Below are 22662 nucleotides of genomic sequence, written 5' to 3'. Positions count from 1 at the left end.
TAATCATATTTGAAAAAATGGTCAAAATTCATATTTCAAAATTTGTATACCAACTAGGCACTAAAACCTAACTACATCTCAAAGGATTTTATTTTTTGAAGATTTTATCATTTTTTTATTTTCTGCAAAACTGAAAAAGGCAGTCCACACGGGGGTGGGTGGGGTGTGTGTGTGGCAGCAGCCGCAACTAGCAGTAGCGATGGATTCCCTAAAGCGCTACTACTAAGTGGGGCACTAGCAGCAGCGGTGCTCCAAAACAAAGTGCTACCGCTAAACACTTAGCAAATAGCGCTGGATTTTGGGAAACGCTGCTACTATAGCTATGGTCGGCGGCATCGTCTGGTCCCACATAATAGTAGCGCGTTTTTGGTAAGCAGCGCTACTGCTAAGGTGTTAGCAGTAGCACTTGGTTGGATCAGCGCTACTGCTAATTACCAGCAACATTTGCTTTCTTCCAGCACTACTACTACGGTCCTGCCTATAAGGTTTTTCCTAGTAGTGAAAGTCGGTTAATAGGAGAAAGCATGAGCTCGAGGGGACTTACATTATTTTTGAGCAACAACGACTTTCTATGGAAGTAACAAAACAAATGGATCTAATAAATCATAGGAAAATAAATGGAAATATTTTTACGACAGCGGAGGTTTCTAAGGAAATGCAAACTCGAGATTCTATATAATATTTTAGATCTGCCTTATGACAAAAAAACAATATGATAGAAGTTCTATATATTTTCAGATCTACACTACCCGGATTGGCGAGCAATACTAAGAACAACGAACAACTACGATGAATGTCCGAAAGAAAATCTAATGGGAAGAACATGCACTTACCATATATGAAGAAGAAGAAGCTTGGAATGAGATGGACGCGAGAGGAAGCCGCAAGTGATGAAGATGAACGCAACCGTCAATGGTGGTGTGGTTGGAAAGCTTTCGATGCTTGGACTCCGACGATGCTCGAACGGGTGAGGCAACGAGAGAAGAAGACGGAGGAAGTTAAAAAATGACCCTCGGTGGCCTATTTTATAAGGCATGGGGCAAACCCAAACCGGCACAACGAAAAAAATGGGACTACCATGATTAGCGGCGGCCGGGCCGCCTCGATTTTTATGCCTGACTGGATCCAGCCACTCTTTAAAAAGATTCACAATGATGATTCGAGGACGGTAGTGATCAATGAGGTGAGGTGATGTCATGACAAAGGTGGTTGATAAAACTTCAAGTGTTGAATAAGGAAGATAACCCGCTAAAATATTGACCCGGCCTCGCGAAGCTCTTTTAAAGAAGAGAAATGCCGACTCAAAGGCAAAAGTTGGATTTAACCTTCACATTTGAGATGCGTCCTTTATTTTTCAGGATGAAGTTTAACATGGATGAATCCAAATTAAACTGGGGGCTAATGTTGGGGATATACCCCACGGGTTGACCCGCCCAGGGGATAGCCCGGCTGGGCTATCACTTGAGTTGGAGGCCCATGAACACAAAAGCCCAGGAGGCGGCTCAGAGATGAGGAGGTCGGCTCACACCCCATCACCCGGTAGGCCGACTCGAGAAGGAAGACATAGGAAACTTTCCTGTACCTAAGATAGAAGTTGAATACATCACAGGTTGTAGTACGACCCAGACTCTGTTGTAATCTCAGGGTCTCAACCTATATATAAAGGGGATCCACTGAGGAAGCAAGGACAAGTTATAAACCTTCGAGAGCTAGGTAGCAATTGTGCACCCTTGTAATCAAGATCATCATCAATAAACACCAAAAGTAGGACGTATGCTTTTACCTCCATCTAAGGGGCCGAACCCATGTAAACTTGCATCTCTCTATTCCGATCAACCCTGTTCAAGCCACGACTTAGTTGCGATGTCCTCATGACTAAGTCTTTCACGAGGACATCTGCCGTGACAAAACCACCACACATGGCATACAACTTGTCCTTTGAATGCCTAGTAGACGACCTGACATCGCACACTGTTTGGTGCTTGAGTGCTCGTGCTTGATGTGAGGCACCACACTGCCCATCTTCCGTCTTGGGCCGTGACAGAGTATGGTCATGTTGCTCGTCCACCTGGTCATCGTGATGATGGCCTTCTTCGCAGGCCTGCCCCGAGTTATTCCTCTTAGCGTGACCAAACATTAAATGCTCGGTTTGCGAAGTGCGCCGCAAAAGGCAGCCTGTCATCATGAGACGTGTCATGTATGCTCGGGGCTTGAGCCCCGAGTTCGTCGCTACTCGTGTCACTAGCCCCTTCGTGGATCTTGTGTGGAAAGTTTTATTATGGTGAACGGTTCCTGTGTCTCTCCAATGTATAAGTAGCAAATTTGCGAAGAAGAAATATTCTATTTTGAGCCTAATTCGAGTATTTCCAAGGAGTCTCATTTATTAAGTATTGAAGGCACCCCGGTTTCTAATAATATGTCAAGTGCGGTAAGTACCGAAAATGCTCAATGGAGCTCGGCCTTCATGAAGGCCGAATTTGAAATGAAAAAGAAATAAACTTGCACGTTTCAATTTGCTTTGAAAATATACACATACACTTAGACATAATGAACAAGTGTGTCATTTTTCATAATAAAATACGTTCAAAATGAGTGTTACACAAAGAAAACAAGTATGAGGCTTGTTAGTAGATGCACTATTCATCCTCAAAATTCATGAATTTATTTTTTTTACACAGATTGCATTTCTAGGTATTTTATCCTAAAATTGTACACACATACACATCATATTCAGTAGATGCACATTCATCCTCAAAATTCACTATTCAGTTTTGCCATTAAAACTTACAATTGCTAAAAAATGCCATCGTCTCGTGAGATGGTTACTCAAAATTGTCATTAGATATCTAAAAAATGGCATTGTTTCATAGATGTTTGCTTAAAAATACCATTAGACATCGTTATTGTCCGACCAAATCTGTTAACCATGTTATATGACAAAAATACCCCTAGACCAACATGTCAGCTTTCTCTACCTCCCAATGACAAGTGTAGGCCCCGCTTATCACGAGTAAGAAAAAGAATAGTTTTAGAGCAAAGTAAAAACGTTCTTAGAATCAAGTGAGATCCATACTTTATTATAGTGAGATAAAAGAATAGTTGATATGTTAGTCCGTAGGTATTTTAGTTATTATAACATGACAAACATGATTTGAGCTGATAACAATGGTGTTCAATAACATTCTTAAGCATGCTTGTAACGATAACGAAGTCATGGCAATCCAGGGCAGTTAAAATTTCTAATGACAAAATTAAGTAGTGAGGCATAATCAATAACATAAATGATAGATCCTTTTTTAAAATAAGAAATTCAAATTTTTCTTTCAAAAAGTTTCGGCTTCTATGAAGGCCGAGCTCCGAAACGCACTCGGTAAGTACCCAACTTTAACGTAAACGACTCGCTTTTGTATCTTCTACCGGGGGGTAAAACCGTCAAGTTCTCCACTCCGCTCCCGATTCTTTCCGGTCGCCTAGGGTTTAAAGAACTCGCCGAGCCCACCGCTCGCGGCCCAGAGCCCACTAACTCCGTCTCGATCTCCTCGTCCCTGTATCCCCGGCTCCCCGCGCCGCCCTCGCCGGAGAGGAGCCCCTCGGCCATCCGCGGCAATGGCGTTCTCCTTCTCCTCGCCGGCGCAGCAGAACCCTTTCCAGACGCCAACGCAGCAGAATCCGTTCCAAACCCCAGCCCCGCAGAACCCGTTTCAGACTCCGGCGCCGGCGCAGACTCAGGCGCCGGCGCAGTCGCCTTCGCCGTTCCAGTTTAACTTCCAGCAACCCCAGCAGCAGCAGCAACAACAGCAGCAGCAGCAGCAGCAGCAGCAGCAACAACAACAGCAGCAGCAGCAGCAACAGGCCGCGGCGACGGCGCAGCCTCAGCAGCAGCAGCAGCAGCAGCAGCAGCTGATGCTGTATACAAAGGAGGGGAAGCCCGCAGGGTACAACACGAAGTGGGACGAGCTCCACGCCGACTCGCAGAAGGCGCTGCTTCAGATCGAGTATGGTTTCCCTAATTTTTCTTTCTATTTTCCGATTAAAAAAAAGCATGCTTCTTTTCTGTGTGATGAGTTGGGGCGTCATTGGTTACAATTTTTTGGTTAATCTGCTGGGTTGCTCCAGTTGATTGGCTAAACTCACTCCTTCTTGTTTGCCCTATTATGCCATACTTGTATACTAGGTCGGCTTAGTGAAAATGCGCTGCCGTTCGGTTCGGTGAATGGAGTAGTTTTTATGTGCGTGCGCGATTCAAATCAAGACATTGTGCGACAAGATTACTTTTTTCAAGTTTCCCAGGCATCAATTTTCTTAATTTGCTGAGTTATTGTACTAGTGCTGAGGGTTTTTGTTTGAGGTGATTTAGTGGTGTCTATTATTGTTCATTTGGGGTATTGGGTGAAAGATAAGTGCTTTTGGTGTTCTGTGATCTTATTTGCCAGTTAAGCTGGGTTGTTAAGCTGCTTCTATTGGCATGGAAGTGTCAATTTTTATGAGTTTAGGGTTACAGGAGTTTGTGTCCTTCCCATTACCTGTTTAGCAACTGGCAATAAGATTGCATTTTTAAGTCTTCCAGACATCAATTTTCTTAATTTGCCAAAAAGTTGTACGAGTGTTGAGGGTTTCTGTTTGAGGTGGTTTAGTAGTGTCCATTATTTTTTACTTAGGGGGTATCGGGCGAAAGACAAGTGCTTTTGGTGTTCTATGACCTTATTTGCCAGTGAGGCTGGGTTGTTAAGATGCTGCTTCTGTTGCCATGGAGGTGTTAATTTTACGAGTTTAGAGTCACATGAGTGTAGTTTGTATCCTTCCATTACCTGCTTAGCAACTAGCATAATACTAGCGTAATTTACACCCTGAATTACTTGGAATATTTTTGTGCTGAAAATGTCCTTCCATTACCTGTTTAGCAACTGGCGTAATACTACCGTAATTTACACTCTGAATTACTTGGAATATTTTTGTGCTGAAAATATCCTTCCATTACCTGTTTAGCAACTGGCGTAATACTACCGTAATTTCCACGCTGAATTACTTGCAATAGTTTTGTGCTGAAATATCCTTCCATTACCTGTTTAGCAACTGGCATAATACTACAGTAATTTACACTCTGAATTACTTGCAATATTTTGTGCTGAAAATACCTAGATGTGGTTTGCTAACAACCAATCTTGTAGGGATAAAATACGGGAGTACAAGGACGAGAGTGAAAGGTTGGATCAGTGCAGCCGCCTTCATGACTCCTCAATCTCAAATGTCAATTTTGAGCTCGATGCAAGTCACATTGCTCAGGTTCGACTATTTCTCTTGCTCAAGTTTCTCGTTGCATCTAGTGTATTTATCTTTGTTTTTCTTTTGTTCCATTGTTCAAATAATGAAATTTCGCACATATCCATTTGACCACTGGAAGATCAATGAGCTAGTGAAGTGCATTGGAGGCAAATAGGATTGTGCTCATTCACCTTCAGCATTCAATGAAAAGATATGCCTCTGCATCTTTGATATCATAAACATGAACCGAGAAGATAATTGTGTGTTTTGTCACTGCCTAGCACCTATGTCGCCTAAGCACGCATAGCATGATTAAGCGCTAGGTAGTATACTGTCACCTAGCACCTAGGCATTCCTTTTTTCCCCACTGAAATACATTAGTCTGAATGTTGTATTATTTTGTAGTTCCCTGAATGACGACATGTATCATCTTAGCACAGAGTATTCTGTAATTGAATTTTCTCAACACAAAATTTTTGCTAGACTGTAAGATGTGCAATTTAATCATTACTCCTGTAAAGAAATATAAGAGCGTTTAGATCACTAAAAAAGTGATCTAAACGCTCTTATATTTCTTTACGGAGGGAGCAGATGGTAAAGCTTAGTTCACAATCAAAATGTTGCCTTGTACCTTCACGAATTCCTCTGTCAGGAATAGTGACTAAAGAGTCTCTTGTGAAAGAAAAAAAACGTTTATACAGCTAAATTAATATATGAGCACAGAAATGTTAGTAAGTTTGTGAAACAGTGCAGGCTAAGGGTTATACCTTAAGATGGGGCCAAGCCATTATATTTTTGGAGTTCTGCAAAAAAAATAAAAAAAAATAAAGAGAGGAAAACTTGAAGTTGATATCTCACGCAGCACTGACTATTTTATTTCGAAGTAATGTTCTTGTATTCCTTCAGTTCTATGAAAGCAGTCCTCTTGGACACTGGCATGGTCTCCAGATGCAACTTTTGCCACTATTTTTTTATCGTAATATGGTTGTAATACCCTATAGAATTACATATTATGGAAGTACCTTTTCGTGACAAATAAATGCATACGATTTCATCAACTATTTAATCTGAATATTTTAGAAGATATTGGAAGTCAAATTGTTGGAAGTTCTGACTGGCCTCTGTCCAGAATGACATCTTTTTTAGTAGTCCGTAACTGTAAGGATATTTGTGGCAATTAGGGGGGGGGGGGTTGAGTACTAGGAAGATTTTATGACCACATGATATCTGTTCCTAATAGGCTAATACATACTCCCTCCGTACCTAAATATAAGTCTTCTTTAGAGATTTCACTAGAAGGCTACATACGGAGCAAAATGAGTGAATCTATACTCTAAAGTATGCCTATATACATCCGTATGTAGTTCCTTAGTGGAACCTCTAAAAAGACTTATACTCCCTCTGTAAAGAAATATAAGAGTGTTTAGATCACTACTTTAGTGATCTAAACGCTCTTATATTTGTTTACGGAGGGAGTATTTAGGAACGGAGGGACATTCATAAAGCACATGCTACCTATTCCTAGAACATCCCTCCTTGGACAGATAATTATTCATTTGCTTTAACAGGAACTTGCAGGGACTGCAACCGTAATTGAGAGAGAGAAGGCATCTGTTCAAGAGTTGATGACTGTTGTTAATGAAATGATGTGGAACACAGAATTTGCTATTCGCTCATATATGATGTTGAGACCAAGGTTCCTCAAATCAGCCACTGGTTCTTCAAATCCTTCTGGGCCTGCTGGAGTTCTGCCCAATCAGCCTGGACCAACCAATGATTTCTATAGTGGCGTCCCAAAGAGGCCTTCCCTTTTTATGCTGCAAACTGTCAACAAGTTTGAGAAGTATCTTGATGAATGCTGCAAGTGGATTACTGAACTAGAGCAGCTGGTTCAAATCGAGAATAATAAAAGATCATCATCTTCTGTGGAATCTCTGCCAAAAGTTATGTCGAATGTGCATGACTATTTCATCTATGTTGCTTCAAAGGTAACACGTTACTATTCATATATGTTACTTCTATGGTGGCACGTTGTTTATATGGAAATGAGAAATCTAACACGAACTGTTCAAGTTAATATTTTTGAAGTTGCAATCATGGTATCTGTCATTTATTGTTGACTATTAGTGCCTATATATAAAGCTGTTAACTGATGAATTTCCTAGTAAAATCAAATAGTATTATGGACAATATAAGAGGGGGGAAAGTTTTTGTTGCAGTAGTTCCCTGAGGCCAATGAATTTCTGATGTTACTTTTTGTACAGGTGGAAAATCTTCATCAGTATGTTGTGTCGATGAAAACTGAATATCTACATGGTCAGCGCCGTTTGGGCAATGCAAATGATCCATTTCTAGAGGCAAATAGAAGAGAAGCAGCCAAAGAAGAAGCAGCTGCCAAAAGAGTCCATCCAACATTGCATCTGCCTGCTCCTGCACAGCCCACAACACAAACTGCTGCACCAGCAACAAGCCAACCACAGCAATCTTTGCTCCCTTCTGGAGGAACTTCCTCGAGTGCCCTTGCAGCTTTTAGCATGCCGGCTTCTGCTCCATCCACTTCGAGTCTCTTTTCAACACCAACAACTTCAAGTCTCACAACTAACCTTTTCGGTACAACTGGATCAGCCCAGCTGTCCACACCATTTGGGACATCCTCCACTCCTACACTTGGATCAACACCAACTCCGTCTGGATTTGGTGGGGGTATTAGCCCATCTTTTCCTTCAACGCCTGCTTTAACTGGAACTTCACTATTCTCTACACCATTTGGAGGTACTCAAACTTCCTTGTGATGTATGTTAATCGATGTTCATTTTAACTGATCTCTGGTCATGAAGGGCAAAATGTTTTATGAGAAATGTCAGTTGCACACAGTAAAACTGATATTCTTGTGGTGTACTGTATTGCTTTGATGACCCCCCGAGCCGAATGGTTTTAAGTGTTTAGAAATTTACTGTATTGCTTTGCTGTACTGTATTTCTTTGATGACTCCCAGATCCGAATGGTTTAAGTGTGTAGAAATTTGCATTACTTTGATGATTCCCATTTTTTAGATGTGGTTCCATCTGAATGTATCCTATCTTGCTGTACTGTACTAGTATCAGCACCCGTTGGGATCTTAAGAAGTCGTGCGCAGTTACATGCTGGAAAACCGCTAATCCCATCTTGTTATTTGAGGTGACATGTTCTCAGTTGAATGCTGAATCCCTATGACGATTCCCAGCAGTGTTGGTGTGTCCCTTTTAGTCTTTTACTTTCTTTATGTCATATTGTAGCTGTGATGGAATTAACCGTGTCATTTAAATGTTACCTTAGCGCAATTTGTTGATGACAGCGCCAGTGTACATGGTCTGTGCATTAGTATTTCAGCTAGTGACAAAGCTAGCATGTCTGCACATACACTGCTTTATTTACTTTACGATGTTTTCTGATTTGATTTGTTAGTATCATTACTGCCCATATTGAGATTCGTACTTTCAGTTTGAACTAAACAATGTTTTCCCTTGATTCATCTCTGTGACTTGTATGACACTCCATTTGTGTACCTACCTACAGGCGGGGCTACAGCTTCAGGGTCCAGCTTTGGCGGCACATCTGTGAGTAAAATTCCCATCATCTTATGACAGCACCCTTTCTTCATTGGCAGTATTTCACAATAACAGGACAATGCCAAGCACAGGCCTTTTTTTTCTCTCCTTTCACACGCAATTTACGTTGTCAAATTGTCAATCTCATCACACCTTGTTATTTTCATGTGGTGCAGAAGGGGAGGTCAAAGGCCCGAGGCCGGCGCTAGACGTAACTTGATCGGCCGTGAAATGCGGGCGGGGCCGCCTCTTGTATCTCCTGTCTACTGAGAACAAAAAACTTGTAATTAATTTTCCAGGCAATTCTAGGAGAGCTATATATCTTGTCAAGTGCTTGGTACCAGATTCATTTATCTAAGGCTTGTTGTTAGCTTCGTTCCGGCTGTGGACCTCCTCAGTGATAACAGAGCTCAGCATTCCTATTTTTAGGGGCAACGGTTGTAAACTTGTATTAACAGTACAACTAGTTTGTGATTGCCCTCGAGTAATCTCAAGCCGTTGCAGAACCTTATTTATAATTAGAGCATAACTTTGAGGGGTTTCTTTTCTAGCTGGGCTATTGGCTGTTGGGTTAGGAGAAAATTGATCAACTTGATCAATATGTCCCAGTCAAATTTGAAGCAAAACCACGAAACTTATTTTGGGACTGAGGGAGTATTATTAGGATGAAGTTGTTGCGACTTGTCCCATTTTGGGGAACGGGCATGCCAGGTCGAGATTAATTACTACTCTCATATACTCCCTCATTAATTACTACTCTCATATGCTCCCTCCGTTCCTAAATATAAGTCTTTAATAGTTTCACTAATGGACTACATACGGATGTATATAGACATATTTTAGGTATAGATTCATTCATTTTGCTTCGTATGTAGACACCTAGTGAAATATCTTAAAAGACTTATATTTAGGTATGGAGGGAGTATATGGCACTCGGAGTGTGGTGTCAAGCATGAATGCACGGCACCAAAACTTAGTCCGAAGGCTGCTTCTGGTGGAAGAAAGGGATTGCACGCTGACTTGCCTTTTTAATTTTTTGCTCTGTTTCTCGTTTTGACTGGGGCGTGCTGATGAGTGAAGTTCCCGCTTCTGTGCACACAATGAGAGGAGGGTTGACGTTGACAAGCTAGTTTTCAACCCAAGCAGATGCATGTGTATATCCATCTCCTCTTTTCATTTATACGAACTGGGTGGTTTTCAGGCGCTGTCCACGTCTCACCTCCCCCGCAGATCACACACGGGCACGGTTGTCTTCGCCACGTTGCAGCCACGCAGAGCTGGCCAAATCTAGGAAGCCCTCGGTGACCGGAAAGCGTCCGTTCCTGTGTCCTTCCCTGCAAGTTCTAGCCATTTTTCTTTTTACATCCAATGCAAGGAAGATTCATCCACCTTTGGAGCGTCGAACATTTCACTGCAGCCGAACATGTCTAGCAGCAGCAGTAGTAGTAGCTACTGTTTTCTACTCCTAGTTAGGCAGGATCGGCTGAATTTGTTGTTGCATCGCTGTGGCACCGCACCGGCGCTCGTCATCTGATCGCGATCGCGACGGCTGGTCGCCCTTGCTCCTGCGCTGCGCGGAAGCCAATCGTCAGCGCTTACGACTGCCCCGACATCCGCGGCTCAGGATATATATATATATGTCCTTGTTATTAAGGAATCTTTTCGCTGGTGGATCACGGTTTTCCTACTCTCATCTCATCTTAATTCGTTGATGATGGTTGACATACTAGTGGAATTTGACCGGCTTTGCTTTACTGCCATGACCGCCAATCTCTGCCCGCTGAACCGACGCATGTTGCGCTTGTTTGACCCTCGCGTCTTTAAGGTAGAGAGAATCAATCCTCGTTGCATGTCAAACAAACAAACAAACGCTACTCCTCGCGGCTTTTGTTCTACTTTTGTGCCACCATCATAAGCCATACTACTTCTTCAGCCTCCTCGAGAATGCATGGGAACGCGCTGCCCCCCGTTTTCCCGATCCAGTTATCCGGTCGAAGCAAAAGCAATTCTGGTTGCCACCGTGTCCAACCAATCACTGGCCGCCTGGCCTCACTCACTGGGACACTGGAAGTTGCCGAGAAGCAGCCGAGCTATACCGATCACGTGCTGTAATAAAGCGACGGAGCCACTATGCACATTTAAAAAAAAAACATTGCTTCACGTTACCACCAACGGAGCCACTACAGACAAGCTGCAGCGGCGTTTAGTAGTCGCGACCTGCCTCTGCCTCTGCCTCTGCCTGGTCTAATTTGGCCTCGTTAAACTTTTCGACTCGTTTTCGCATTTCCATGGCAGCGGCGACGGACGGGCGGTTGAGCTTCGTCGTTTTTCCCCATGGTTTGCAAGATTCCTAAAACGTTTCAAAATAATAATAAAAAACAAATCCTCAAACGCAGGACGGCAGGAACATGCAAAGCTAAACTAGAATGAAATGTCATGGCGCTTTCGGCAAAGGAAATATGGGTTACCTCCCACCGAATGAGTTTCGTCAGAATGCTTGGAATGGATCAAGGATAATACGAGCAACCATGCAAGTCTAGAACTTGAAACTGGATGGGCCGGTCCCACCACGCAAAAATACGCGCCGATCGAGGCATTTTTTACGGTGTCATTTATAACCGACGACTTCTACAATTTCCCTGTTTCACAAAGACATTCAAATATTTTGCTTTAAAAAAAAAAAGACATTCAAATATTTTCTTCTACCGGTTTTGCATGGTGCAAATGTACTGCTTACTTGCAACTTAGAACCCAAAGCTCGGTACGAGATTCAAGTAGTAATAAGTTTGCTCATTTCTCACTGTTTTCTGCTGTTCGTTGAACTCATTTCAAATACACTTTTACTTGGACGCTGAAGCCATTTCCAGTATTACCTCAAAAACACTTGGGATCGCCACCTCACTGTCAAACAAACAGTGAGCGCGCACGCGTCTATAAACAGCACCCGCCACTCCGCCCCGCGCTTTCCCTCCCCCACAACACCCACACCGCCGCCTACCCCATTGACCGCCGCCGTTGACCTCGCCCTCCGGCGAGGCCGACTCGCCGGCAACCAGCCCCGCCTCCTCCGACTGACCCCACCTCACCTCCCCCGAGCCGCCACCTACCGACCCACCGCGCTCTCCCCCGGCTCGACGCCGCCTCGCCATCCCCCGCGCAGCCGCCCCGCCTGTCGAACACCGACGGCATGGTCTGCAATCAGTAGCCGACTGCGCCTCCCGTAGCTCCTTCTCCCCCGACCGCCCCATCCAGCTCCTCTCGGTAACACTACGGCTCCTCTGCTTGCTCGCCATGGCGATTCGCATCACCGTCTCCTACTCCGGCTACGTGGCGCAGAACCTCGCCGCGTCGCTCGGCCTCCGCTGCGGGTCCTCCGCCTCCGCCGGGTGCCGCTTCCTCCAGGAGGGGTCGTGGCGCCCCTTCTGCATCTTCACCTCCTCTCGCCACCAGCCCGACCGCCTCCGGACCAGCGCCGGTGACCGCCATGACACCGCCGACGACCACAACCACCCCAAGCCCCAGGCCCTCGCCGCCGCCGCCGCCGGAAGCCACTCCCTGTTCCCTTCGAGGCCCTACTCTTCGTCCAAGCCGCCGCCGCCGCCGCCTCTCGTCGTGGGATTGCTGTCGCTGCTCGCCCAGGGTTCGACGGCGGGGTCGTCGACGGCTGGAATCTCCGGCGCCGCGTCTCTGGCAGGCTCGTCGTCGATTTCGATCGGGCTGTTCAACCCGGCGCACCTCCTCCCGTTCTTGCAGACCGCGAGGTGGCTCCCCTGCAGCGACCTTGCCCCCTCCTCGTCTTCCGCGCCGTCGTCCCTTCCTCCCTCGCCGCCGCTGCCTTCGATCCGTCCCTTCAACAAGACGTTGGGTGCTGTTCCAGCCGCCGGAGCTTCTGCTTCTGCTTCCGGCGCAATTGCCCGAAACATCGGTGCCAGTGCCGCGATGAGCAGGAGCAACTGGCTGTCCAAGTGGGTGAGCTCATGCTCCGACGACGCCAAGACGGCCTTCGCCGCCGTGACCGTGCCGCTGCTCTACAGCTCCTCCCTCGCTGAGCCGAGGTCTATTCCCTCCAAGTCCATGTACCCCACCTTCGATGTCGGTGATCGGATTCTCGCCGAGAAGGTAAAACATTTTAGGGAGAATTGTGATCTGATGATTAATTTGGTATTTTGCTTACTGGTTTCTGATCTTTGCTGTGATAATTTTATCCACAGGTGTCATATGTGTTCCGGGAACCGGAAATCTTGGACATTGTGATCTTCCGTGCTCCCCCAGCTCTTCAGGTGTGATGTTTTCCGGTCTCTCTAATTTAGTTTTCACACGATTCATAGTGAAATTGATGCTAACTTGAATGCAATGTTATGGCAGGATATGGGCTACAACTCAGGTGATGTGTTCATCAAGAGGGTTGTGGCCAAGGGAGGGGACTACGTCGAAGTAAGCTTTTATACCAATGGTCGTGCCTTGTGTTTGTTTCTTTGCGTTTGTTACTAATTGTTGTCCTACAAAAAGTTTGATTCTTTTGCTTGAGGCCTTGAGCTATACTAACAGTTGTTCCCTTGATTCTTCAATAGGTGCGTGATGGCAAGTTACTGGTAAACGGGGTACTTCAAGATGAAGAATTTGTGCTGGAGGCACACAACTATGAGATGGAACCATTGGTATGTTATTGTTATCTTCTGTCTCTAGTCTCTAGTGTCTACCACGACATATTTTGTAAGTATGTTGTAGCTGTACATCACATGATCTTTGAATATCCAGGCTTTGTTTGCGATCGCTGTGCTGAACTCGGTTGAATTGTGGGATCTGTAGTTAGTAAAAAAATTAGTTTACTAATGCAAATAATATTTTCCTCTTAATGTCTAAAGAAGAGATCTTTCTAGCCAACTGTTATACCAAATGAAAAGCCAATGCAATGACAGAAGGAGCCTTGGTTGAGCAGATTCCATGGAAATGTTGGATTTGTGCTCAAAGCAAACAGAGCCTGAAATTTTAGAATGAATTTGGCATAAAAGTTATCACTTATGTTACGTACCCGCCCCGCTAGTAGCATAGAATATCTCACCGAGCGTTGCGTATCTCCTTGTATGTTCAGACATGACAATGCCTATAGAGATGTCAGCCTTTCTGATTTCGTCCAACTAATCACTGCTGTTATTCTTGCAGCTTGTACCGGAAGGGTATGTGTTTGTGCTGGGAGACAACCGTAACAACAGCTTGGACTCCCACAACTGGTATGCTTCCGAACCAAGATCTGTTATCATCCTATATAAGCTTCAGATACATAAAATTCAGGTCTGATTTCTTTTGTGACCTGTGATGTTTCAGGGGCCCTCTTCCCGTGAGGAACATACTCGGGAGATCCGTGTTCCGGTACTGGCCACCGTCGAAGATAACGGATACAAGATACTACCAACCTGAAGCAGCGCTCTACGCGGTGGGGATGTCTTGACGAGCAGTGCCTCCGGCGACGCCGTGGCAACCAATGCGCTACGCCGATGGGCTGAGCTTCGATCCTCTCGTTTCATACGACGTCGTTGCTGTTCTTCGGGCGTTTGTATTTAGAAGTGTGAATTCCCTTTCCATTTGTTTTTTCGCTTGTTAAAACCACGAAAAGCTTAAGAGTCTTCAGAGGCTGAAAAACGGTCCCTGGTTATGTGTTGTAGAGAGCGGCCGCTGAGGTAGGGAACATTCATTTATTTTGCTTCAGGGCTGGACGATTTTGTTCTGCTTCCAGCAAGCTGGCTGGGAGATGTAAGGTACAGTAGTATATTTAAAAAGAGAAAAAAAAATGTAAGGTACGGTATATGTATATTAATATTAAAGAAAAAGGACAAATGCATGCAATGGCTGCTTTGTGAATTTGTTGTTTGTTTACTGAAACAGTTTTCTTTTTTGCTCACTGTCTGAACTGAGCTGGCATTGTGATTTAGTGAAGTGGTGTAGTCTGAAATTTCACCTGAATCATGGGTGAATTACTGCATTCTTTTAGCATGACAGTCATTGCACTCTTTTCGTATCACGTGAGTTGTGCAGCATCCCGTGCCGTTTACCGTTTCTGTCGCGCCATGTTCGATCGGAAACAGCCATAACAACATCCTAGGAAAGGTAACCAAAACGACACCAGATAACTGTTTTTAGGCCAACACGACCACAAATGGTGCGGCGCGGCCGTGTACGTTTGCGGATAAACAAACACAAAGCCCGGTCCAACACACGGAAGTAAGTGGACATTTGTCTGTTCTCTGTCCGTTTTTGTCTCATTTTCGATTTAAATTTAGGCCAAGTTTGCGTCAAAACGGACCGCGCGCGGCTGGACGGGATTCACACCCTTGTCCCCTGGCCCGTCCGTCGGGAACATAGGTGTCCATATTTTCTCTCCTCCCCCAAAACCCTCGCACGCCCCCCACTCCTTCCTCCGCCGTGCCCTCGAAGAAGCTGTGGTCGAAGCTCACGCCGGAGGAGCTGGCGCACCTCGACCGTGAATCAACCAAGCGGAGGGAATGGCGGAGCGCCGCGAAATATAGGAAGGCCGCGGACGAGTACTCCACCAAGGTCGGAGCAAGAAGAAAGCCATTCAGTGCAAATACGATGTCGAGAGGAACGACGAGCTCCGCAAAGGCATCTACGGCGAACACCCTCATGATGCCTTGGTATTACCGACCGTCGTCGACCATTCTCTCCGCTATCGCAATGACCGCGGCGAGCACATGCTCGTCGGCCGTTCGGGCACCGCATGGTGAGTCATCGGCCTCCTCCGTAACCCTGAAGACATCAATGTATTGAGTTCATGAAGAAACAGTAATGCCTTAAGAACGATGACATGATGTAGGCAAGATCTATTCATGTAAGAATAGACCCCATCGTTTTATTCTTGATAGCAACGGTACATGCCTCTCGTGTCTCTTTCTCTCACTGAGATTGAGCATCGCAAGATCAAACTCATCACAAAGCACCTCTTTCCATTGCAAGATAAAAGATCAAGTTGGTCAGACAAAAATCAAATATCGAAGAAGAAATACGAGGCTATAATAATCAAGCATGAACATGTTTCCCATTTACGCCCGTGCGCGACTGCGATCTTGGGCGCTTCCGCTCTGCCTCCCCTGGCCACCTTCTGGCCACCATCCGACCACCATCCGACCACCATACGACTACCATCCGGCCACCATCCGGCCCCCATCCGGCCACCATCCTTCTGGGTTGTACGGTAGATAGGATCGAGGGTCAGATGATCTTCTGACTGAGATGTCTCCCGAGGCGATAGGTGAGGCGACAGAAGAGGCGACCGGCACGGTGACCGACAATGAGATCCAAGCGCTGTGCGGGTCGATCGCTAGGAAGCGGGTGGCGGCTGGAGATGCGATCGGCGAGGAGACAGGCGGCCTGGCTGCCGGTGGCTACGATGAGATCCGTGACGGTGACGGTGAGGAAGCTGTCGTTCCCTCCCATCGCCGGTGGGAGGTTACGTACGAAGATTCTACCATTGAATCTCCGAGGGTTCTCCATGGTTTCATCTCCCTCCATCTTCCTTCTCTTTGGATCACCGTTAGAGATGCAGAGGACGATATACTAGCAGGTAGATACCTGCAAAAGCGCGAATGTCCCAGGGTTGGACATGTTCTTGAGATTGACGGTTTTCGGCTGATTGTGCGGAATCCGTCATCACCAGAGATTCAGGAGAAGGCTGCGGTATGTGTTGATCTAACCTCACCTCCTACTCGTTTTGGCAGACGTTTTTGGGTTCTTGCATATCAGGACGATGAAGAAGATGCCGGTCATTCGGGTGTGATTCAAATTGACGAGCCAACACCTCTTCCTTGCTGGGTGCTGCCGGCGGCGGAGTCGCAAGAACGCAAGATACAGCCGGATTTCAAACTAGCAAAGTAGACGATGGTGTCTAAAGGAGGGAAGCCCTGGATCGGACCGATAACGAAGGTAAACCACCTCCCTCTCTCTTTGTCTGATTTCTTTAAGCCGGAATGTTGGACGTTGGTCTCGAAGAACAAGAAGAAGGTCGGACGCGGTGGTCGGCCGTCGCCGCCGGCGGAGATGGGGCCATCCGTGCGTGATTCCAGGAACGTATTTTTGAAATCTGTGTTAGCGGATGTTGGGCCCGAGGTACGTGCAAACATAACGGGCTCTCTAAGTCCTGGGTATATGGCCCAGGAAGAGACCCAGGCTACCGATTTGGTGCCTCCATGCAGTCACGATGTGATATTGGAGGGCTTACAGCCGTCGCTAGCTAGGGTTCATACTCGAACGTCTAAAGGGTTTCCAAGGTTGGGGCCGGGGCGAGCTGCTCGCATCCCTCCTCTGAGACCCTCGGCGGAGACGATGGCAGGGAGGGGTGCTCCTACGAACCAGGGGACGATGCAGCATCCTGGTCGACCGTCTGGCTAGGGGCAGCGCCCTGCTTCCCAGCCTACGAAGGCGGCGGCGCCAACTGCTGCAACTGGCGCGCCAGCGGTGGCTGATGCCAACAGGCAACAACCACGCGGTCGATGGGGCGATGATGGATTCAATGCTTACGGGGAAGGGCAACACCATGGCTCTTCTTCTTCGGGAGGTGGGCGCGGCTATGCGTGGCAGAGCAATGGCGGTAATGGTGCTGGCTTCTCTGGTCCTCCTGGGAAGTTTGCACCGGGGGTTGCGGGCCCGCCGCATCCAAAGATGGGAGGTTTCCGACAGAATTGGGGTGGCAGAGGAGGGGGCAGGAAGCCCAAGCCACCTCTTCCGCCTTCGGATGCTCCTACTGCAACCGAAGCCTCCCTTGAGCCTAAGACGGGGCAGCCGATGGAAGGCTCCAACGCTCAATCTCAACCTCAGGGTCATGATGCTGGGAAAGTTGCCACGGTGGATAAGAGCAACTCTCACGCGAAGCTTGAGGGGGGGGGGGTGATCGACCTTTCAAGTGGGCCGCAAGAAGGAAAAGATGACCTGTTATCGATGCGGAGAGACTGGTCACTTTGTTTCTGAATGCAAGGCGGATCTTTGTGAGTTTTGTCTTAAGCCCAAACATGGCTCAGTTCAGTGCCCTCTTACGGTTGGACCGATGCCGGTGGTAACTATATATGGCGTATGTTGCCAGGAGTTGATGTTTTTTGAGTCCCCAACGGTTACGACTGCGATCCATGCGCCAGATGTGGCCTTTACTGGAACGGTAACCGTGGCTCGTGGGACTATGTCTGCTGAGCAGGTGGTGCAGCAGCTTCGGGAGCTGGTTTCTTCGACTTTTCGGTGGGAGACAGTTTTGATTGCAGAGAATGTGTTCAAAGTTGTCTTTCCTACCAAGGAGGACTTAGCACGGTTGCTCAAGTTTGACATGTGCAGAGTGCCAAGTACTAGTTGTGTGTTAGAGTTTGATGCGTGGAAGAGTGAGGAGCCTCAAGGTGTGCCTCTTCCTCAGATTTGGGTTCGCTTTACGGGGGGGCCCGTGAAAGGCGGTTAATGACTTTATGGTCACGTGGAGTTTGGGGTCTTTGATAGGCAAGACAGAAAAGGTAGATATGGTGTTTACCCGAGCTAAAGGAGTTGCACGTTTGCTTGTTAGTGTCATTGATATCGAGCTCGTGCCGGATGAAGTGGTATGGACACATGCGGGTATGAGATATACCCTTCAGCTTGTGATCGAGAGCCCACCTCTGTTTGATGACGGAGTGGTGGGCAAAGATGTGCAGATGACGGATGGGGATGATGAGTCGGGGTCTAGGGAGTCCGACAAGAGGGACCAAGCGCCCAAAACCGCAAAGGAGTCGAAGCTACCACAGGCAGCATCGTCAGGTGGAGGTGCTACTACAGTATCAGCACCTTTGGCGCAGCTTTGCTTTGGTTCTTTTGAACCGGCTTCGGCTCCTGCCAGGATCGAAGGTGGCCGCATAGCAGCAGGCTTGGAGGGGTAGGTGCGGTCGGTCCAGGTTAGTATCCCTGGGAAGCAGCTGATACGTCTCCGTCGTATCTACCTTTCCAAACTCTTTTGCCCTTGTTTTGGACTATAATTTGCATGATTTGAATGGAACTAACCCGGACTAACGCTGTTTTCAGCAGAATTGCCATGGCGTTGTTTTTGCGCAGAAATAAAAGTTCTCGGAATGACCTGGAAATTTACGGGGATTTTTTGTGGAATATATAAAAAATACTGGCGCAAGAATCAACCGGATGGCTGGAGCTGAGAGCCCACAAGCCCACTAGGCGCGCCCCGCCTGGCAGGCTTGTGGGCCCCACGTTGCTCCACCGCCTCCAATCTCAGCTCTATATAGTCCCTTTCGTCCGGAAAAAAAATCAAGGAGAAGAGTTCATCGCGTTTTACGATACGGAGGCACCGCCACCTCCTGTTCTTCCTCTGGAGGGCAGATCTGGAGTCCGTTCTAGACTCCGAAGAGGGGATATCGTCGCCATCGTCATCACCAACCTTCCTTCATCGCCAATTCCATGATGCTCTTCACCGTTCATGAGTAATCTCATCGTAGGCTTGCTGGACGGTGATGGGTTGGATGAGACCTATCATGTAATCGAGTTAGTTTTGCCGGGGATTGATCCCTAGTATCCACTATGTTCTGAGATTGATGTTGCTACTACTTTGTCATGCTTAATGCTTGTCACTAGGGCCCGAGTGCCATGATTTCAGATCTGAACCTATTATGTTGTCGTCAATATATGCGTGTTCTTGATCCTATCTTGCAAGTTGTAGTCACCTACTATGTGTTATGACCCGGCAACCCCGGAGTGACAATAGCCGGAACCACTCCCGGAGATGACCATAGTATGAGGAGTTCATGTATTCACTAAGTGTTAATGCGTTGGTCCGGTTCTTTATTAAAAGGAGAACCTTAATATCCCGTAGTTTCCATTAGGACCCCGCTGCCACGGGAGGGATGGACAATAGATGTCATGCAAGTTCTTTTCCCTAAGCACGTATGACTACATACGGAATACATGCCTACATTACATTGACGAACTGGAGCTAGTTACATATCTCTCCGTGTTATAACTGTTGCATGATGAATACCATACGACATAATCATCCATCACCGATCCAATGCCTACGAGTTTTTCCTACTAGTCCTTGCTACGTTACTTTGATGCTACTGGTGTCACTGCTGCTACTGTTACTCTGTTGCTACTGCTGTTACTTTGCTGCTACTGCTGTCACTTTGCTGCTATTGGTTACTGTTGCTACTGTTGCTATCACACTACCTTGCTACTGATACTTTCTTGTAGATACTAAATCTTCCAGGTGTGGTTGAATTGACAACTCAACTGCTAATACTTGAGAATATTCTTTGGCTTCCCCTTGTGTTGAATCAATAAATTTGGGTTGAATACTCTACCCTCAAAAACTGTTGCGATCCCCTATACTTGTGGGTTATCAAGACCATTTTCTCGCGCCGTTGCCGGGGAAGCACAACTATATTCTATGGGTCACTTGGGATTTACGTCTGCTGATCACTATGAGGAATCCGAAAGATCCAAGAACTAAAGTCTTGCCTCAACTACGAGGACAGGTAAGGAACTGCCATCTAGCTCTGCACTTGATTCACCTTCAGTTATGAGTAAGTTTGCGACACCACCTCCTGCTAGAAATCTTGATATGTCGCCTGTGCTTGATGATGCTACTTCTACTGCCCATGATGCTTATGATGATGCTATGCTTGATACTGCTTTCCCACTAGGTGCATTCCTTGATGCACAAATTGCTAGAGTTGCTGCTAGATGTGATGATACTTCTGAAACTGCTGATACTATTGAAGTAGAACCTGCTATTTTGCCTGATAGAACTAGCTCTCCTAGATATGAATTGCCTGATATGCCTGAGGGTTATGTTATGGAGGGAGAGATAGCTGAGGACTTTCTTGCTTGTAAGGATAGCTATGATGTTGAGAAATTACTGCTCAAGTGGAAAGAAAAATCTTTGAACGCTAGGATGAAATACAACCCGAAGTTTTCTACTTTGCCTATCTTTGTGACCGATAAGGATTATGAATTCTCTGTCGACCCTGAGTTAATCACTCTAGTTGAATCTGATCCTTTCACGGTTATGAGTCTGAAACGGTTGTAGCCCATCTTAGCAAACTGCACGATATAGCCACCCTATTCACGAGCGAGGAAAAGATCCGCCACTACTATATCCTTAAGCTGTTTCCTTTCTCACTAAAGGATGATGCTAAGACTTGGTTCACTTCTCTTGCTCTTGGTTGTGTGTGTAGCCCCCAGGATATGATCTACCACTTCTCTGAGAAATATTTCCCTGCCCATAAGAAGCAAGCTGTCTTGCAGGAAATATACAACTTTGCGCAAGTTGAAGAAGAGAGTCTCCCACAAGCTTGGGGGAGGCTCGTCTAGCTACTGAATGCTTTGTCTGATCACCCTCTTGAGAAGAATGAAATACTTGATATCTTCTATAATGGACTTACCGATGCCTCTAGAGACCACCTAGATAGTTGTGTTGGTTGTGTTTTTAGGGAATGAACCGTAGAAGAAGCTGAGATCCTATTGAATAATATCTTGTGCAATGAGAATGCTTGGACTATTCCCGAACCACCTCCTAAGCCAACTCCGAAGAAAAGAGGTATTCTATTCCTCAGTCCTGAAGATATACAAGAAGCTAAGAAATCTATGAAAGAGAAATGCATTAAATCTGAAGATGTCAAAAATCTACCACCTATCGAAGAGATCTATGGTCTTGATAACCCGATATAGGTAGTAGAGGTGAATTCTCTTCGTATATTCGATGAGAGTGACATTCCTTTTGATAAACCTGCTAGCTTATGCCTGGATGAATTTGATAACTTTGTTGTCAAACAACAGAGCTTCAATGATTATGTTAGCAGACAATTGGAACAGAATGCTCGTATGCTTAGTCATTTAAGTGCTTGTGTGGACAGAAACGTCAATGATCGTAAGCTCTTGAGTAAACATGCCTCTATGATTACTACTTAAGTAGAACAAGTACTTAAGGCTCAAAATGACTTGCTCAATGAGTTGAATGACAATTCTGTCAGAGTCGTCACTAGAGGCGGTAGAATGACCCAGGAACCTTTGTATCCTGAGGGTCATCCTAAGAGAATTGAACAAGATTCTCAAGGAGTTAGCACTCATGCACCTAGTTATCATAGAAATAAGAAGAAAGATGATAGGAACTTGCACGCTAGAGACCCTGTTGCTGTTACACCTGAGAGTCCAAACGATGTCTCTGTCTCTGATGCCGAAACACAATCTGGTGATGAACATGAGCCTAATGATAATATCAATAGTGATGTTCATGATGATGCTCAACCTAGCAATGATAATGATGTGGAGATTGAACCTGTTGATCTCGATAACCCACAGCCTAAGAATAGGAGATACGATAAGAACGATTTCGCTGCTAGGAAGCATGGTAAAGAAAGGGAACCATGGGTTCAGAAACCCATGACCTTTCCTCCCAAACCATCCAAGAAAAAGGATGATGAGGATTTTGAGCGCTTTGTTTAAATGATTAGACCTGTCTTTCTGCAAATGCGTTGGACAGATATGCTAAAAATGTCTCCGTATGCTAAGTACATGAAGGATATTGTGACTAATAAGAGGAGGATACCCGAGGTTGAGATTTCCACCATGCTTGCTAATTATACCTTCAAGGGTGGAACTCCTAAGAAACTAGGTGATCTCGGAGTGACCACTATACCTTGCTCCATTAAAGGAAACTACGTTAGAACTGCATTATGCGACCTTGGAGCCGGTGTTAGTGTTATGCCTCTCTCTCTTTATCGTAGACTTGAACTGGATAAGTTGACACCCATTGAAATCTCTGTGCAAATGGCTGACAAATCAACTG

The 22662-nt window shown here is 46.0% G+C and overlaps 2 protein-coding genes across 2 annotated transcripts; both read left to right on the top strand.

The window, feature by feature from the left end:
* Positions 1 to 3491: 3491 nt before the first annotated feature.
* Positions 3492 to 9391, top strand: LOC123398565 (nuclear pore complex protein NUP58-like). The gene is made up of 6 exons (XM_045093025.1): positions 3492 to 3995; positions 5169 to 5283; positions 6831 to 7250; positions 7527 to 8034; positions 8818 to 8858; positions 9026 to 9391. Exons 1-6 carry the CDS (start codon positions 3607 to 3609, stop codon positions 9056 to 9058), a joined length of 1506 nt encoding a protein of 501 aa, XP_044948960.1. The 5' UTR covers positions 3492 to 3606; the 3' UTR covers positions 9059 to 9391.
* Positions 9392 to 11810: 2419 nt separating this feature from the next.
* On the top strand, positions 11811 to 14708 carry LOC123398564 (thylakoidal processing peptidase 1, chloroplastic-like). The gene is made up of 6 exons (XM_045093024.1): positions 11811 to 12968; positions 13061 to 13129; positions 13215 to 13283; positions 13421 to 13507; positions 14013 to 14080; positions 14175 to 14708. The coding sequence occupies exons 1-6, from the start codon at positions 12141 to 12143 to the stop codon at positions 14296 to 14298; spliced, it is 1245 nt and encodes a 414-aa protein (XP_044948959.1). The 5' UTR covers positions 11811 to 12140; the 3' UTR covers positions 14299 to 14708.
* The last annotated feature ends 7954 nt before the right edge of the window (positions 14709 to 22662 follow it).

This window comes from Hordeum vulgare, chromosome 5H (assembly GCF_904849725.1).
Source record: "Hordeum vulgare subsp. vulgare chromosome 5H, MorexV3_pseudomolecules_assembly, whole genome shotgun sequence".
Lineage (NCBI taxonomy): Eukaryota > Viridiplantae > Streptophyta > Magnoliopsida > Poales > Poaceae > Hordeum > Hordeum vulgare.
This window is presented reverse-complemented; position numbering and strand designations above follow the sequence as displayed.

Excerpts from the sequence above, each read along its gene's own strand:
- LOC123398565 (XM_045093025.1), top strand. The coding sequence starts at position 3,607 with ATGGCGTTCTCCTTCTCCTCGCCGGCGCAGCAGAACCCTTTCCAGACG. Across the intron at positions 8,035-8,817 it reads ATTCTCTACACCATTTGGAG|GCGGGGCTACAGCTTCAGGG; the intron begins GTACTCAAACTT and ends ACCTACCTACAG. Across the intron at positions 8,859-9,025 it reads CCAGCTTTGGCGGCACATCT|AAGGGGAGGTCAAAGGCCCG; the intron begins GTGAGTAAAATT and ends CATGTGGTGCAG.
- LOC123398564 (XM_045093024.1), top strand. The coding sequence starts at position 12,141 with ATGGCGATTCGCATCACCGTCTCCTACTCCGGCTACGTGGCGCAGAAC. Across the intron at positions 12,969-13,060 it reads ATCGGATTCTCGCCGAGAAG|GTGTCATATGTGTTCCGGGA; the intron begins GTAAAACATTTT and ends TTTTATCCACAG. Across the intron at positions 14,081-14,174 it reads AGCTTGGACTCCCACAACTG|GGGCCCTCTTCCCGTGAGGA; the intron begins GTATGCTTCCGA and ends GTGATGTTTCAG.